This window comes from Centropristis striata, chromosome 14 (genome assembly GCF_030273125.1).
Source record: "Centropristis striata isolate RG_2023a ecotype Rhode Island chromosome 14, C.striata_1.0, whole genome shotgun sequence".
NCBI lineage: Eukaryota > Metazoa > Chordata > Actinopteri > Perciformes > Serranidae > Centropristis > Centropristis striata.
Window position 1 is genome coordinate 34,657,962 of NC_081530.1, and position 16,086 is coordinate 34,674,047.

At 38.9% G+C, this 16,086-nt stretch overlaps 1 protein-coding gene across 2 annotated transcripts in view; it reads left to right on the plus strand.

Annotated features, from left to right (window-relative positions):
* Positions 1 to 16,086, plus strand: part of LOC131984793 (F-actin-uncapping protein LRRC16A) — a 52,050-nt gene that overhangs the window by 19,607 nt on the left and 16,357 nt on the right. The window contains exons 4-18 of one of the 2 annotated variants that reach the window (XM_059349767.1): positions 7,006 to 7,065; positions 7,329 to 7,450; positions 8,261 to 8,358; positions 8,441 to 8,511; positions 9,555 to 9,628; positions 9,843 to 9,918; positions 10,754 to 10,842; positions 11,117 to 11,211; positions 12,275 to 12,361; positions 12,461 to 12,564; positions 13,417 to 13,494; positions 14,330 to 14,406; positions 14,583 to 14,687; positions 15,801 to 15,870; positions 15,947 to 16,028. In XM_059349767.1, the coding sequence (XP_059205750.1) occupies positions 7,006 to 7,065; positions 7,329 to 7,450; positions 8,261 to 8,358; positions 8,441 to 8,511; positions 9,555 to 9,628; positions 9,843 to 9,918; positions 10,754 to 10,842; positions 11,117 to 11,211; positions 12,275 to 12,361; positions 12,461 to 12,564; positions 13,417 to 13,494; positions 14,330 to 14,406; positions 14,583 to 14,687; positions 15,801 to 15,870; positions 15,947 to 16,028 (1,288 nt within the window). Of the gene's footprint in view, positions 1 to 7,005; positions 7,066 to 7,328; positions 7,451 to 8,256; positions 8,359 to 8,440; positions 8,512 to 9,554; positions 9,629 to 9,842; positions 9,919 to 10,753; positions 10,843 to 11,116; positions 11,212 to 12,274; positions 12,362 to 12,460; positions 12,565 to 13,416; positions 13,495 to 14,329; positions 14,407 to 14,582; positions 14,688 to 15,800; positions 15,871 to 15,946; positions 16,029 to 16,086 lie in introns of those variants that run through there. The other variant, XM_059349768.1, reaches the window with a different exon arrangement.

The following is a 16,086-nucleotide window of genomic DNA, read 5'->3' on the forward strand; positions in this document are numbered from 1 at the left end:
TGTGTGTGTGTGTGTGTGTGTGTGTGTGTGTCAGAGACAGAGGGTGGTTTGTTCCTCAGTGAGGCAGCAGAGGGAGAAAAAAAGACAATGGAGGAATTTAACAGCTGGCAGGGAAAGAGGGGAAGGGTCTCTCTCTCTCTCTCTCTCTTTCTTTCCTCTCTCTCTCTCTTTCTCTCTCTCTCTCTCTCTTTTCCTACCTCTCTCTCTCGTGCTCTCTCTTGCTTTTTCTCGCTCACTCTTCTTCTAATCTACAATATCTTTCTTTCTCTCTCTCTCTCCCTCTCTTTCTCGCTTTCTCTCTCTATCACTCTATCTCATGCTGTTTTTCTCTCTCTCACCCTCTCTCCCTCTCTCGCTCTAACTTGTGCTCTGTCTCCCTCTCTCTCTCTCTCTCTCTCTCTCTCTTCTTCTAATCTACAATATCTCTCTCTCTCTGTCCACTTTTTACAACCTTTATTAATCTAATTTTATTATGACCGTGCCCACAGGTCTATCCTAAACCTCTCGCTCTCGCTCTCTCTCTCTCGCTCTCTCTCTCTCTCTCTCGATCTCTCTCTCTCTCTCTCTCTCTCTCGCTCTCTCTCTCGCTCGCTCTCTCTCGCTCGCTCTCTCTCGCTCTCTCTCTCTCTCGCTCTCTCTCTCTCTCTCTCTCTCTCTCTCTCTCTCTCTCGCTCTTTCTCTCTCTCTCTCTCTCTCGCTCTCTCTCTCTCTCTCTCTCTCTCTCCCTCTCTCTCTCTTTCTCTCTCCTCTTTCTTTGTATTCTGTTTCTGCCTTTTATTTCTCTTCTTCTTTATCCTGCTGCTTTGTTTGTTTTTCTTTCAATTCTCTCACGGTTTCTGAGTCATTCCCTTCCTTATTCCATCTTTCACTTTCTTCTTAATAACTCCCTTTCTGCCATCTCACCCCTCTCTCTCTCTCTCTCTCTCTCTCTCTCTCTCTCTCTCTCTCTCTCTCTCTTCCTGTCTTTGTTTATCTCCCGTCCACTTGCCCTTTCCTTGGCAGCGAGTTAATAAGTTAGTTATTTTTACTTTCTCTCTCTGGACTCAAAGGGAAACGTGTGTGTGAGGTTGTGATCCAGACGTTTCTTCTAGCTTGTGTTTTTTTTTCATTCCTGTCGTCTTTGGGAGTTTTTTCCTTTCTGCGGGGTTCGTTCAAGTTCTTCTTGTAAAAAACCTCCAGCCTCATATCATATCGATCTATATCTCTGTGTTAGATTCATTTAATAAAAGTGATTCCTTAGGCTGCAAAAGTCCAGAAATATTAAAAACTTTCTATGACAATTCACGGAAATGTTTGAGGAGTTAACGGGAATTGTGCACAAAGACAACTGTAGGAATTTACAGGAAAAGACCAGAATAAAATGGAAATAAAGCGGTTATCTGCTCACATTGTAGATAAAAACTAAACTTTTACCATTTTATAAGCAGAAAACCCTGACGCTTACCAAATACACCATTGATTTGTTGTTGAACGTGACATTTGGTGAGTCAACTAATGGGGAAAGATACTTAAACAACTAATAAAAAGACACAATAAATAATAAATGGAGGTATATTCATTATGATGCTCAATCAGGCTTCTTCCCACTTGGTCACAGCTTTCAAAAACTAGCTTGGTTATAGGAAATATCATAAAAATGTTAAGATATAATCACTCCAGTATCATTCATTTCGATTCTACTTTATTTATAAAGCCCAAAAACACATTAAATTAGAAGGTTTAACAGTCTGTACAGCAGATGACACACTGGTTTGACTCACTTTGGATAAAATGAAAACACCCAAAAAATTCAGTTTATTGGGGAAAACATTGAAGAAAAGAGAGCAACAGAGGAGGACAGACAGCTGTTCAACAGACAAAAGTCAGCAGCTGATCATAAACAAAGCAGCATGGCTAATTATGCACAGCGTCTCCGCTGATCATAAACATAGTGATGGTGAATTAACCAGCATCACTAACTGTACACAGAGTGTCTGGTGCTTGTTGTAAACAAACAGAGATCGCTAAGTGAACACCTCCTGCAGCAGCAGCACATACACACTGTACTGCTACAGAGCTAACTGTTAGCCTGTTAGCACATACACACTGTACTGCTACAGAGCTAACTGTTAGCCTGTTAGCACATACACACTGTACTGCTACAGAGCTAACTGTTAGCCTGTTAGCACATACACACTGTACTGCTACAGAGCTAACTGTTAGCCTGTTAGCACATACACACTGTACTGCTACAGAGCTAACTGTTAGCCTGTTAGCACATACACACTATACTGCTATAGAGCTAACTGTTAGCCTGTTAGCACATACACACTATACTGCTATAGAGCTAACTGTTAGCCTGTTAGCACATACACACAGTACTGCTACATAGCTAACTGTTAGCCTGTTAGCACATACACACTGTACTGCTACAGAGCTAACTGTTAGCCTGTTAGCACATACACACTGTACTGCTACAGAGCTAACTGTTAGCCTGTTAGCACTTACACACTGTACTGCTACAGAGCTAACTTTTAGCCTGTTAGCACATACACACTGTACTGCTACAGAGCTAACTGTTAGCCTGTTAGCACATACACACTGTACTGCTACAGAGCTAACTGTTAGCCTGTTAGCACATACGCACTGTACTGCTACAGAGTTAACTGTTAGCCTGTTAGCACATACGCACTGTACTGCTACAGAGCTAACTGTTAGCCTGTTAGCACATACACACTGTACTGCTACAGAGCTAACTGTCAGCCTGTTAGCACATACACACTGTACTGCTACAGAGCTAATTGTTGGCCTGTTAGCACATATGCACTGTACTGCTACAGAGCTAACTGTTAACCTGCTAGCACATACACACTGTACGGCTACAGAGCTAACTGTTAGCCTGTTAGCACATACACACTGTACTGCTACAGAGCTAACTGTTAGCCTGTTAGCACATACACACTGTACTGCTACAGAGCTAACTGTTAGCCTGTTAGCACTTACACACTGTACTGCTACAGAGCTAACTGTTAGCCTGTTAGCACTTACACACTGTACTGCTACAGAGCTAACTTTTAGCCTGTTAGCACATACACACTGTACTGCTACAGAGCTAACTGTTAGCCTGTTAGCACATACACACTGTACTGCTACAGAGCTAACTGTTAGCCTGTTAGCACATACGCACTGTACTGCTACAGAGTTAACTGTTAGCCTGTTAGCACATACGCACTGTACTGCTACAGAGCTAACTGTTAGCCTGTTAGCACATACACACTGTACTGCTACAGAGCTAACTGTCAGCCTGTTAGCACATACACACTGTACTGCTACAGAGCTAACTGTTGGCCTGTTAGCACATATGCACTGTACTGCTACAGAGCTAACTGTTAACCTGCTAGCACATACACACTGTACGGCTACAGAGCTAACTGTTAGCCTGTTAGCACATACGCACTGTACTGCTACAGAGCTAACTGTTAGCCTGCTAGCACCTACACACTGTACGGCTACAGAGCTAACTGTTAGCCTGTTAGCACATACACACTGTACTGCTACAGAGCTAACTGTTAGCCTGTTAGCACATACACACTGTACTGCTACAGAGCTAACTGTTAGCCTGTTAGTACATACACACTGTACTGCTACAGAGCTAACTGTTAGTCTGTTAGCACATACACACTGTACTGCTACAGAGCTAACTGTTAGCCTGTTAGCACATATACACTGTACTGCTACAGAGCTAACTGTTAGCCTGTTAGCACATACACACTGTACTGCTACAGAGCTAACTGTTAGCCTGTTAGCAATTTGCAGACTGTACTCTAAGGGGTCAACATCCCCTCCGGCTCTGCAGCTGAGAGAGACTGCTGCAGGAGGACTGTACCGCTTCGACTCGTGTGTGTGTGTGTGTGTGTGTGTGTGTGTGTGTGTGTGTGCTGCACATGTGACGGCAGGATGAAGTAATTTTAGTGAATTCCTGTTAAATGGGATTCTGGCAGATATTTTACTGCAGACTGCAGTAAAATAAATGTGCATGCCACAAGTCTTATTATTATTGTTCTAATGTGTTTATTCCTCCCCACAAAATAAGTTCTCTATGCAAAAAATATGATTTTTATATTGAAATTGTGAAAAAAATAAAAAAATTACCAGAAATGTTCTTTCCCGTCCTCATTAAAAAAGGTTTCTCACAAGATGAGTTGACAGATCTACTAATTCAGCACAAAGTTGCATCACAACAACAACAACAACAACAACAACAGTGTGTCACAGAGGAGCATTAAAAGGATTCTCAGTAGAGTGATATTGATGGTGACAGATGAAATGTTCAGCCTGCAGAGTGAGTGATGTTTCTAAATGAAGCTGGTGATTGTGACAGTCAGACGTCTTCTTGTCTTCAACATGTCGGAGCCTGACCAGAGTTCAGAGTGTTTCTGTCTGTCTGCAGATAACAGAGAGGCTGATCATTAAGCAATAATACCTCCCATAGTCTTCCTGTAGCACCAATCACAAGTCTAACAGTTTGTTCATTGCCGTCTATGTCGGTTAAAGCCACGTTAAGGCTGTTTCCACTACAGTCCAGTACCAGAATGAGTCTCACTCACTGAAACGCCCCTAAATCTGAATACGATCCGTCCTGAGCGGACTTTTGTCGGGACTTTTTTCTCCCCTGTAAAAAGCCTGGTTACTGATTGGATAGAACGCTAAGCAGGATGTGACGTAGTACTCTACAGCAGCTATTCTCAACCTTGGGGCTGGGACCCCATTTGGGGTCGTGAGATGATTTCTGGGGGTCGCCAAATCATTTTGGAAGTCAGCTCTGTCTCCACTGTGTTAAAGTGTTCATGTGTTTTAGTCTTTTTGGTCACTTAATGTCTTTTTTGGTCATTTTGTGTTTTTTTTTGTCATTTTGTGTCTTTTTTGGTCATTTTGTGCCTTTTTTTTTATCATTTTCTGGTCAATTTGTGTCTTTTTTGGTCATTTTGTGTCTTTTCTTGGTCATTTTGTTTCTTTTTTGGTCATTTTGTGTCTTTTTTGGTCATTTTGTTTCCTTTTTTGGTCATTTTGTGTCTTTTTTTGGTCATTTTTTTCTTTTTTGGGTCATTTTGTGTCTTTTTTGGTAATTTTGTTTCCTTTTTTGGTCATTTTGTGTCTTTTTTGGTCATTTTGTTTCCTTTTTTGGTCATTTTGTGTCTTTTTTGGTCATTTTGTTTCCTTTTTTGGTCATTTTGTTTACTTTTTCCGTCATTTTGTGTCTTTTTTTGGTAATTTTTTGGTAATTTTTTTTCTTTTTTGGGTCATTTTGTGGCTTTTTTTGGTCATTTTGTTTCTTTTTTGGGTGATCTGAACTGTGCGTGTGAGATTGTGTTCAGTGAGCGGGGGTCGCGGACAACATGCGTGTTAAATTGGGCGTCACGACTCAAAAAGGTTGAGAACTACTGCTCGACAGAACAACAACACGCGCCATTTGTAAAAGCCGGTGAAGCAGTGTTGCCAACTTAGTGACTTTGTTGCTATATTTAACCACTTTTCAGACCCCCTTAGCGATTTAAAAACTAAATTTCTTCACAAAGAATCCTGCAGAAAGATCACTTTAAATCATCTGTTCATACGCATGAAAAAAGCAATGAAACAATGACTAAGTGACTTAAGAAATGTTAGTCTACTACAATCTAAATCATCGGTCTCAAACTCGCGGCCCGCGGGGCAATTGTGGCCCTCGGGACGACATTTTGTGGCCCCAACCTTGATATGAAAGTTTAATGTGAGTTTATGGCACTTTTTTTGGTAATTCTGTCATTTTTAATAATTTTGTGGGTTTTTTTGGTAATTCTGTGCCTTTTTAAAATAATTTTGTCTCTTTTTTTTAGTAATTTTGTGTCTTTTTTTAAAGTAATTTAGTTTTTTTTCTGTCATTTTGTGTCTTTTTATAGTCATTTTGTGTCTTTTTTTAAGTAATTTAGTTTTTTTCTGTCCTTTTGTGTCTTTTTTTTTAGTAATTTTGTGTCTTTTTTAAGTAATTTAGTTTTTTTTCTGTCATTTTGTGTCTTTTTTTAGTAATTTTGTGTCTTTTTTTGGTCATTTTGTGTCTTTTTTTAAGTAATTTAGTTTTTTTTCTGTCATTTTGTGTCTTTTTATAGTAATTTTGTGTCTTTTTTTAAGTAATTTAGTTTTTTTCTGTCATTTTGTGTCTTGTTTTAGTAATTTTGTGTCTTTTTTGTAGTAATTTAGTTTTTTTCTGTCATTTTGTGTCTTTTTTTGGTCATTTTGATACTGCCTCCAAGGTAACTCCCCAGGTAATTAGAGTTGGAGGCCCCTGATTTAAATCACGTGTTTTCCAGAGATGTGCTCACACGCATGAAAAAAGCAATAAAACAATGACTAATTGATCCAAACCAAAGATTAGTTGAGTGAAGACAGTGTTGTGCAGGTGGACTCATGTTGAAACATGAAAAGGCAAAGATGGAAGCTCACTATTCTCTCTAATGTTTGCTGTTCCACTCAGCTTTCCCTCCGTTTGAGACACTAAACTCCTGCAGATATAAAGTTCATGTTGGTGACAGATGAGACGTTTAGCTCCATGTTGAGTCTGTTGTTGTTCTGAACAACAGCTGGACTAAAATACTTTGAAACTAAAGTCATCCTCCCTTCCTCTCTCTCTTCTTTTATTCTCCTACTTTCATCTGAACAATGAGGCACAAAGACACATTTAAGCAGCTCAGAAACTCAACATAAGTCTGAAAAAAGTGATTAAATGTTGCAGTTGATGAAAGAAAAACTGTGTCTGTGTCGGTGAACGTTTCCTGGGAAAATCCTCAAATCCTCCAGTTCTCAGGAAGTCAACCGGTTTAGTCATTTTCCTGAGAAGTGTTTCTAGCTCTCCTTTGGGACTAATAACTTTCCATTTGACTCAAAACATTCTCTTATTGTTTTTCCCAAAGTTTTTGTGTTTAATGTCTCTATGAACAAGATGTGGAAATCTAAAAGATTAAAAAAAGATGAACTGTAATCTGTTTGTTTCAGGTGGAACACTCCTTCAGTTACCTGGATATCCAGGGGATCAGCAGCAACAAGCCCACTCAGGTACACACACACACACACACACACACACACACACACACACAAAAACAATAATGCAACACTTGTAGTGACATAAACACTCCTGACCGCAGCTTAAAAGTTACACAAACACAAAGAATTCTTTCAGCTCCTCCTCTATTAGCTGAATTATTTCACATCAACAGGTAACTAGTTTCCACACTCACCTTCCCACTTATAATCACTGTGTGTGTGTGTGTGTGTGTGTGTGTGTGTGTGTGTGTGTGTGTGTGTGTGTGTGTGTGTAGCTGGTGCTGGAGTGTGATCGAGGCCCCTGGAACCTGCGTCTGAGCTCTGTGGACGAGGTTGACGAGGTGATCGCTCACATCGGCAGCTGTCTGCAGAGGATCTGCCCCGCAGGATCACCTGTGTAGGTACCAACAGGGGCCCCGGGGCCCTCAGGGGCCACAGAGACGTCAGACAGACAGTTAAACCGCTACTTCACCTGTTAAAGATAAATGACTAATGCAGTCAGCTGTTTTTACCGAAAAAAATCCATTTACTGACTCCAGAGTGTCAGCAATCTATGTTAAGACCAATTTACAAGAAAAAAAGTGACAAATTTACGAGAAAAAAGTGATGAATTTACAAAAAAACAAAACAAAAAAAGTGAAACATTCACAAGAAAAAAGTGAAAAATGTACGAGAAAAAAGCGATGAATTTACGAAAAAAGGAGACAAAATTACCAAAAAATTGACAAATTTGCAAGAAAATCGTGACAAATTTACAAGAAAAAAGTGACAATTTTCTTTAGAAAAAAGTGACAATTTTCTTTAGAAAAAAGTGACAATTTACATGAAAAAAGTAATGAATTTCCCAAAAGAAGAGACAAATTTACGAGAAAAAAAGTGACAAATTTACAGAAAAAAGTGAAAAATATATAAATCTATAAATACATTTAAAAAACTCATAACTATACTAAATAAAAGTAAAAATAAAGCAGTGATAGTTACGATTAATAAAACGAGCAAGTAAGGTATATTTTAATTTTAAAAAGTATCCCGGGGCGCAGTATTATATCATTTTTTAAGCAAAAAAGCCAAAAACTGACGAGTTTTGGCTCCTTAAATATCAAGATTCTGCTTTTTTTTGTCTCTGGGAACTTGTGATGGCCAGTTTTCCCAGTTTCTTCCATTTTATAGACTAATTAATTAAAACCTCTGTGTCTCTGTAAGGAAGGAAGGTGATGAAGAAGTTGAGTCTGAAGCCAGCAGAGAGGTCTTTGGCCCTCCAGGCGGTCTGGGACGATCAGGGCTCAGCTGATCTGGGACCCTGCGGTAAATCAGCCTCAGATAATCATCCAGTCAGATGTTTAACGTGTGTTAAAGTGTTAAAAGTTGTTGTGTTGTGTGTCTGCAGGCGGGTTTTCTCACCAGTACTGGTGTGTGTGTGATCACATGGGTGTGCCGTACAGAGAGGAAGTCCAGTGGGTCGGTGCTTTCCCTCAAATCAGCATTTCACTTTTTATTTCTCAGATGTTTTCATGAACTTTGTTCTGTTCCTGCTGCATTTGCAAAAGCACACTTTATGTTATTCACCGGGCTTAATACTTCTCCTTATTTTGTGTGCTTGCTTGCAAAGGCACACTAACTACTATTCACCGGGACTATTTATTTTTCTTATTTTGTGTGCTTGCTTGCAAAGGCACACTAATTACTATTCACCGGGACTATGTATTTTTCTTATTTTGTGTGCTTGCTTGCAAAAGCACACTAACTACTATTCACCGTGCTTATTCTTCTTCTTATTTTGTGTGCTTGCTTGCAAAAGCACACTAGCTGCTATTCACCGGGACTATTTTTATTATTTTGTGTGCTTGCTTGCAAAAGCACACTAACTACTATTCACCGGGACTATTTCTTTTTCTTATTTTGTGTGCTTGCTTGCAAAAGCACACTAACTACTATTCACCGGGACTATTTCTTTTTTTAATGATTTTTATTCTTCCGTTTCTTCCGTGTTAAAGTACAAAAGTATTCGTAGTACTCGTTATGCAGAATGATTATTTTTATTCCCAACATGTTATTTGATTATTATTATTATTATTATTATTATTATTATTATTGCTGCATTTGACTGTCTAATTTTAACTATCTTATGTAGTTTAATTCATAATCATGCGTTGTTATTTTTAAATTGACCGTCATTTTTCATTTTCACCGACCTGAACGTGACTAAAGCTGTCAGCTAAATGTAGTGGAGTAGAAATATAAAGTTACATAAAATGGAAATACTCAAGTAAAGTAAAAGTACCTTAAAATTATACTTAAGTACAGTACTTGAGTAAATGTACTTTCCACTGAATATTTGTGACTTTGTGCTGGCTTCTTTTGTTCCCTCGTGTCATTCTTTTTTTCTTTTTTTCCTCTTATTTTCTTCTGCTTCTTGTTAATTTCTTCTGCTTCTCGTACTTCTGTATCTGTACCTGAACGCACCACCACTGTCTCACCTGTTGCTGTCTCACCTGTTGCAGGATGTGGACACCATCTACCTGACTCAGGACACCAGAGAGCTCAACCTGCAGGACTTTGTTCACCTGGAGAACAGGTAAATATGTCTTTGAATTTGGTTCCATCAACACATTTAACAGTATAAAAAAAACTTGATTTCGTCCTGTGTTTGTTTGTTTTGTTTGTTCTGGTCGTCATTTAGTGGCAGTTTCTGAAATAATCACCGTAAACCAGGTTTATTTTTATTACAACTCCATGATATCTGTAAGCTTTATTTTATTTTATTTTGTGTTTTTCTTTCTTCCCTGTAGAGATTTGGTGGCGATCATCGCAGCTCTGGAGTACAACCAGTGGTTCACTAAAATCTCCACCAAAGACTACAAACTGGTAACAACAAACAAACAAACAAACAAACAGATGGTTGAAATCATTTTTATACGGGCAGACAGAATGTGAAAAATAATCACTTTTATACCTTTATATCTGTAGCCCCACGGAACCCTTTAGCCCGCCAACCGGTTTAAAAGTCACATTAGCCAGTCACATCAGCAGGTCACATTAGCCGGTCGCATTAGCCGGTCGCATTAGCAGGTCACATTAGCAGGTCACATTAGCCTGTCTTATTAGCTGGTCACATTAGCAGGTCAGGTTAGCAGGTCACATTAGCTGGTCACATTAGCTGGTCGCATTAGCAGGTCACATTAGCCGGTCACATTAGCAGGTCACATTAGCTGGTCACACATTAGCCGGTAGCACATTAGCCGGTAGCACATTAGCAGGTCACATTAGCAGGTCACATTAGCCGGTCTCATTAGCCGGTCACATTAGCAGTTCACATTAGCAGGTCACATTAGCCTGTCTTATTAGCCAGTCACATTAGCCGGTCACATTAGCAGTTCACATTAGCAGGTCACATTAGCCTGTCTTATTAGCCAGTCACATTAGCCGGTCAGGTTAGCAGGTCACGTTAGCCAGTTGCATTAGCCGGTCACGTTAGCCGGTAGCACATTAGCCGGTCACATTAGCAGGTCACATTAGCATTGCTGTGAAAAATCAGGCTACAGGGAGTAAAATGTGACAGGAGCATTAAAAAAAATCAGTCAAACAAAAATCACTGGCAGTAGAATAAATAATAAGATAATTCTTTATATTTCACTGTGGTTCCAATGAAATTAAAGGTGTGTGTGTGTGTGTGTGTGTGTGTGTGTGTGTGTGCCTCCAGTCCACAGATGTGTGTGAGCAGATCTTCAGGGTGGTGTCTCGCTCCAGCCGGCTGGAGGAGCTGGTGCTGGACAACGCTGGACTCAAAAGGTCAGACAGCAGAAACTCTTTAAACTCTGAGACTAGAGTTAATAAACTGTAATAAAGAGTTAATAAACTGTAATAAAGAGTTAATAAACTGTAATAAAGAGTTAATAAACTGTCAGCAGCAGGACACAAAGTCCACTCAGCTACCTGATGACTGTCTGTTAGTTTACTGATTGTGATTATTGATAAACCAGCTGATCTCTGATGACTGTTTGTTAGTTTATTGATTAGTGATTATTGATAAACCAGCTGATCTCTGATCGTTTCTCCTCTCCAGTGATTTTGCTCAGAAACTGGCCAGCGCTCTGTCTCATAACCCCGCCTCCACGCTGCACACACTCACGCTGAGCAACAACTCACTGGAGGACAAAGGTTACAATGTGTGCCCACACACACACACACACACACACACACACACACACACACACACATCCTGTACACTGTTTATTAAGCATGGGTTAATAAATATCCTTTATTACCAGGTGAAGGACTCGTTGAGATTAAATAAATCTCTTTCCCAAGAGAGAGCTGATCAAGGAAGCAGCATAAAAAGAGACAAGTTACAACATTTAAACACAGTTATCATAAACAATTAAATACAATTAAATTTAAATACAGCCATCACAACAACACTGAAGGAGCCTCAGTAGAGACTTATAAGGAGCAGCCGGTCACTCACTAGTTTCTTATTGTTTCTTCTACAACAGGGGTCTCAAACTCAAAAAACACTTACCTGCTGGAGGCAGTATCAAAATGACCAAAAAAACTAAATTACTTAAAAAAGACAAAAAATTATTTAAAAAGACACAAAAATACCAAAAAAATAAACAAAATGACCCAAAAGACAAAGAATTACCAAAAAGAGACACAAAATTATTAAAAAAGACACAAAATTACCAAAAAAGACACAAAATAAAAATAAAAAAACACATTATTAAAAAAAAGACACAAAATTATTAAAAAAGACACAAAAATACCAAAAAAGACACAAAATTACTAAAAAAAGAAACAAAATTACCAAAAAACACAACATTATTTAAAAAAGACACAAAATTACAAAAAAAAGACACAAAATGACCAAAAAAATACACAGAATTAACAAAAAACTACACAAAATGACCCAAAAAATAAACAAAATGACCAAAAAAAGACAGAATTACCAAAAAAGACACACAATTAAAAAAAAGACACAAAATTACCAAAAAAAAGTAATTAAAGGGACCTTCCACACACAACACAGTAAAGTGCCATTCATATAAAACTCACATTAAACTTTCATTTGCAACTTTGCATTAAAGTTCCCTCTAAAGGTTTATCTGGTGTCTTTCTGAGACAAGTTTCTAAGTCTTGCTCCCTCTGGTGGCCGTGTTGGAGCCATCAGCTCTATAAAGATTAATAATTTAAATAACCATTTAATGTTTGTGTCTTTCTGCAGGAGTTTCTGCTCTCAGTGCTCAGCTTGCCAAGCTGCCGATGGGCCTGAAACACCTGAACCTGTCCAGGACCTCCATGTCTCCTAAAGGTGACCACAGGACACAGATGTAGTGATATTACTGCTGGTTACAGTGAGTTCTTCCTCTAATGAGTGTGTGTGTGTGTGTGTGTGTGTGGTGTCCTCCAGGTGTGAACAGCCTCTGTCAGGCTCTGTGTGCCAACCCCACCATCTCCTCCACCCTCACACACCTCGACCTGTCGGGGAACTCTCTGAGAGGAGACGACCTGCCGGTACGAAGCCCCGCCCCCTCACAGCTAACGATCTAAGAGTTTAGGGATCGGAGGTTTTTAACTACAGTTGTGATGTTTTTGTTAACTCTATGGAGTCTTATTGGACTATTTTGTCCATTTTTTAATCCTTTTCATGTCTTTTCGTGTCTTTTTTTGTCATTTTGTGTATTTTTTGGTCATTTGTGCCTTTTTTGTGTGTCTTTTTTGTCATTTTGTGTATTTGTTTTGGTCATTTTGTGTCTTTTTCTAGTCATTTTGTGTCTTTTTTGGTCATTTTGTGTCTTTTTGTGTCTTTTTTGGTCATTTTGTGTCTTTTTTGGAGTCAGTTTGTGTCTTTTTGTGTCTATTTTTAGTCATTGTGTGTCTTTTGTTGTTTCTTTTTTAGTCATTTTGTTTCCTCTGGGTTTTTTTTGTTCATTTTGTGTCTTTTTTTTGTAATTTTGCATCTTTTTTTTTTGTCATTTTTGTGTCTTCTTTAGTCCTTTAGTCCAACATAAAATGTGATTTTGAATCTTTTTTTTAACTTTCAAAACACTATCATGCTCAATAAAGAATTTAAAATGTGTCAAATGTGAGCAAAGGTGTCAAATCTACCATATAAGAGGGTTCCATCCAGTTCTATCATTTGATACTAAATCTATTTGAGCTTGTCTCCAGTTTTACTTGGTATATCATCATCAAACTGAAACTGGCCTCATGGAGTTTACAGCCAGAACTTTAGAGGTAAATGTACAGTAGGGCTCCACGCTGCTTTGTTTTCTAGTCTGATGGAGGCAACAAGTCTGGATTATTTGGAGCTCCAGGACACTCCACAGGGTTAAACTGTCTAAAGTGTGTTTTTTTTCTGAACAGAACCTGCACAGCTTCCTGAGTCACCCGAACTGCCTGGAGACTCTGGATCTGTCCAACAGTGACTGCTCTCTGGAGCAGGTAACAGCAGCTCACACACACTCTCAAAACTCTGAGCGGTTAAAGAAAAACACGTTTTACAATGAGAAACTAGAAAATGTCCTCTGGGGAAATAGTGAAAGGGCCACGGGGGCTACTGCCGGTGTGTGTACACTATGATGAGATTCTTCAGAGATTTATAACAATTAATACTAGTAATGTTATGATACTATATAATATACAAGGAGCACACCTACAACAAGCATTCCTTTACAAGTATTTATTTATACAGCAACCTATGACCTTTAGCCTCAAAATGTGTGTGTGTGTGTGTGTGTGTGTGTGTGTGTGTGTGTGTGTGTGTGTGTGTGTGTGTGTGTGTGTGTGTGTGTGTGTGTGTGTGTGTGTGTGTGTGTGTGTGTGTGTGTGTTTGAAGCATGTGTATCTGGAGTGTGCGCGCTTACGTACATGTGTGTGTGCGTGTATCTGTAACTGTAATTTCATCAAAGATCAAAGGCAATCAGAGCAATCAACAGAATTAACTGCCACCAACTGCCAATGTACAGGAACAGTAACAGCAGCCAGAGGTGGACAGACTGGAATTTCTGGCCAGAGTGTAGAGGGAGAGAAAAAAATTGTCAAAAAATAAATTTGAAAACTGTGCACCAGGCCGCAAATTCCACTCTACAGAAATAATAAGTAGTAAAATTAGACTTTTAAAATGATGGTTTATTGATGAAAGACCTATTGCAAATGCTCAGTAGTTGTATTGAAATTTAAAGGGGAAAAAATGCAACGATGACTGATGACTCATCTTGCAGGGAAAAGCTGCATGATGGATAATTAAATGCTACAATCAGTTTTGTGTTGTTTGCAGGTGTGCACGTCTCTGCTCAGAGGGAGTCTGAAGCATCTTTCTGTCCTCAACATGTCAAAGTCGGTCTTCTCTCACAGGTCAGATATTAAACTCAATAATGTTATATCATAGATATATTACAGATTACATGATCTCTGACTGGACTGGAGCCACAGATTACTTTGCTAACATGCTAACATTCAACAGATGCAACCATTAAAGACAGTAATGTATTTTTGCTGATTTTAACGCGTTTCTCTTTACGTCCACACAGGAAGTGTAAAGAAATCCCTCCGTCCTTTAAGCAGTTCTTCAGCAGCGCTCACGCTCTGAGCTCAGTCAGTCTGTCAGGAACCAAACTGCCTCTGGAGGCTCTGAAGTAAGAAAACATCCACTGACCTCCTGTACTGCGGTTAAAAACACACATATAAACCAAATCATTATTTACAGGTCAAATCCTTTGTACTTAAAGTCCTCGCTGATTTCTTATCTAAGCCCAGTTACATTACTCACAGTCCAGTTGGAAAAGGGGAAGACAGCGCCGATGATTTTATTGCTGATCCGGACTTTAAACCCTCGGAACCAATCGACCAGATTTATGGATGAGGAATATGTTTTTAGACGACATATTTTCACCGAAGAACAGACAGATTTGTGGCCATCTGGAGATAATAATAATATTAATAATATATTAATATTAATAATAATAATAGGCTAATTGATTGTGATGATGATATAAGAAATCATGACTGTTTATGTCTTATATTACTTTAAGCGTCGTTGAGTACCCTGAAAAGTGCAATATATAAAATGTATTATTATTTTTATGATCTTTTTTTTTTTATTACAGTAGGCTAATGAGAACTATGTCTTGTTCTTCCAGTGGTCATATCATGTTTGCATCTTGCTAATGGGCATGTATTAGTATTATGCATAGGATTTTTTATTCAGTCAAATGTAACATTTGCTGAGTTTGTTGATTTTTTAAAAAGACTTTATTGAAGGTTTGGACAAATAAACTCAACTTCGTATGAAAGCCACGGGTATAAGCTCTCAAATACTTTTTGAATTTCATTTTTATCTGCTACAGAGGCTGAAGAATCTATTATTTAGTAGGTGTTGAATTTCCAGAAAAACTTCAGGTTTTAGGGGGTCATTTGAAAATCGGCCAGAGGTTTTACAGGCATTTTTTTCCAGGCGTTTTAGGCCTAAATGGGTTAGTAAAGTTATGAATCATAAATAAGAAAATAAGTCCAATAACTGGCTTTATTTATGTAGAATACAGATATTACAGCTGTTTCTGTAAGGAGCTGAAATTTTGCAGAAATCCATGAAAGCTGAAGAAACACTAACTTATTTCACTACCAGTTTAAGCTCAGATAAATGAAAACAATGTTGCTATATAACAGAATGATTATTTTTCTACCTTTAACATTAAAAAAAAGTAAAATATGAAGCTAGAAGTGATGAGTCGGGTGTTTTCTGTGTGCAGAGCGCTGCTGCTGGGCCTCGGCTGCAACCCAAACCTGAGCGACGTGTCTCTGGACCTCAGCTGCTGTGAGGTAACAACCGATCCCACAGATCCTTTCACTAGTTATCCAGCAGGACTCTGAGATCTGAACCCTCTTCTGTCCTCAGCTGCGTTCAGGCGGCTCCCAGATCCTGGAGGGTTGTGTGGCGGAGATCCCCAACATCTCCAGTCTGGACATCTCCGACAACGGTGAGGACGGTTTAACTTCGGGGTCAGTTACGACAGGCCCGTTCATATGGGCGGAAAT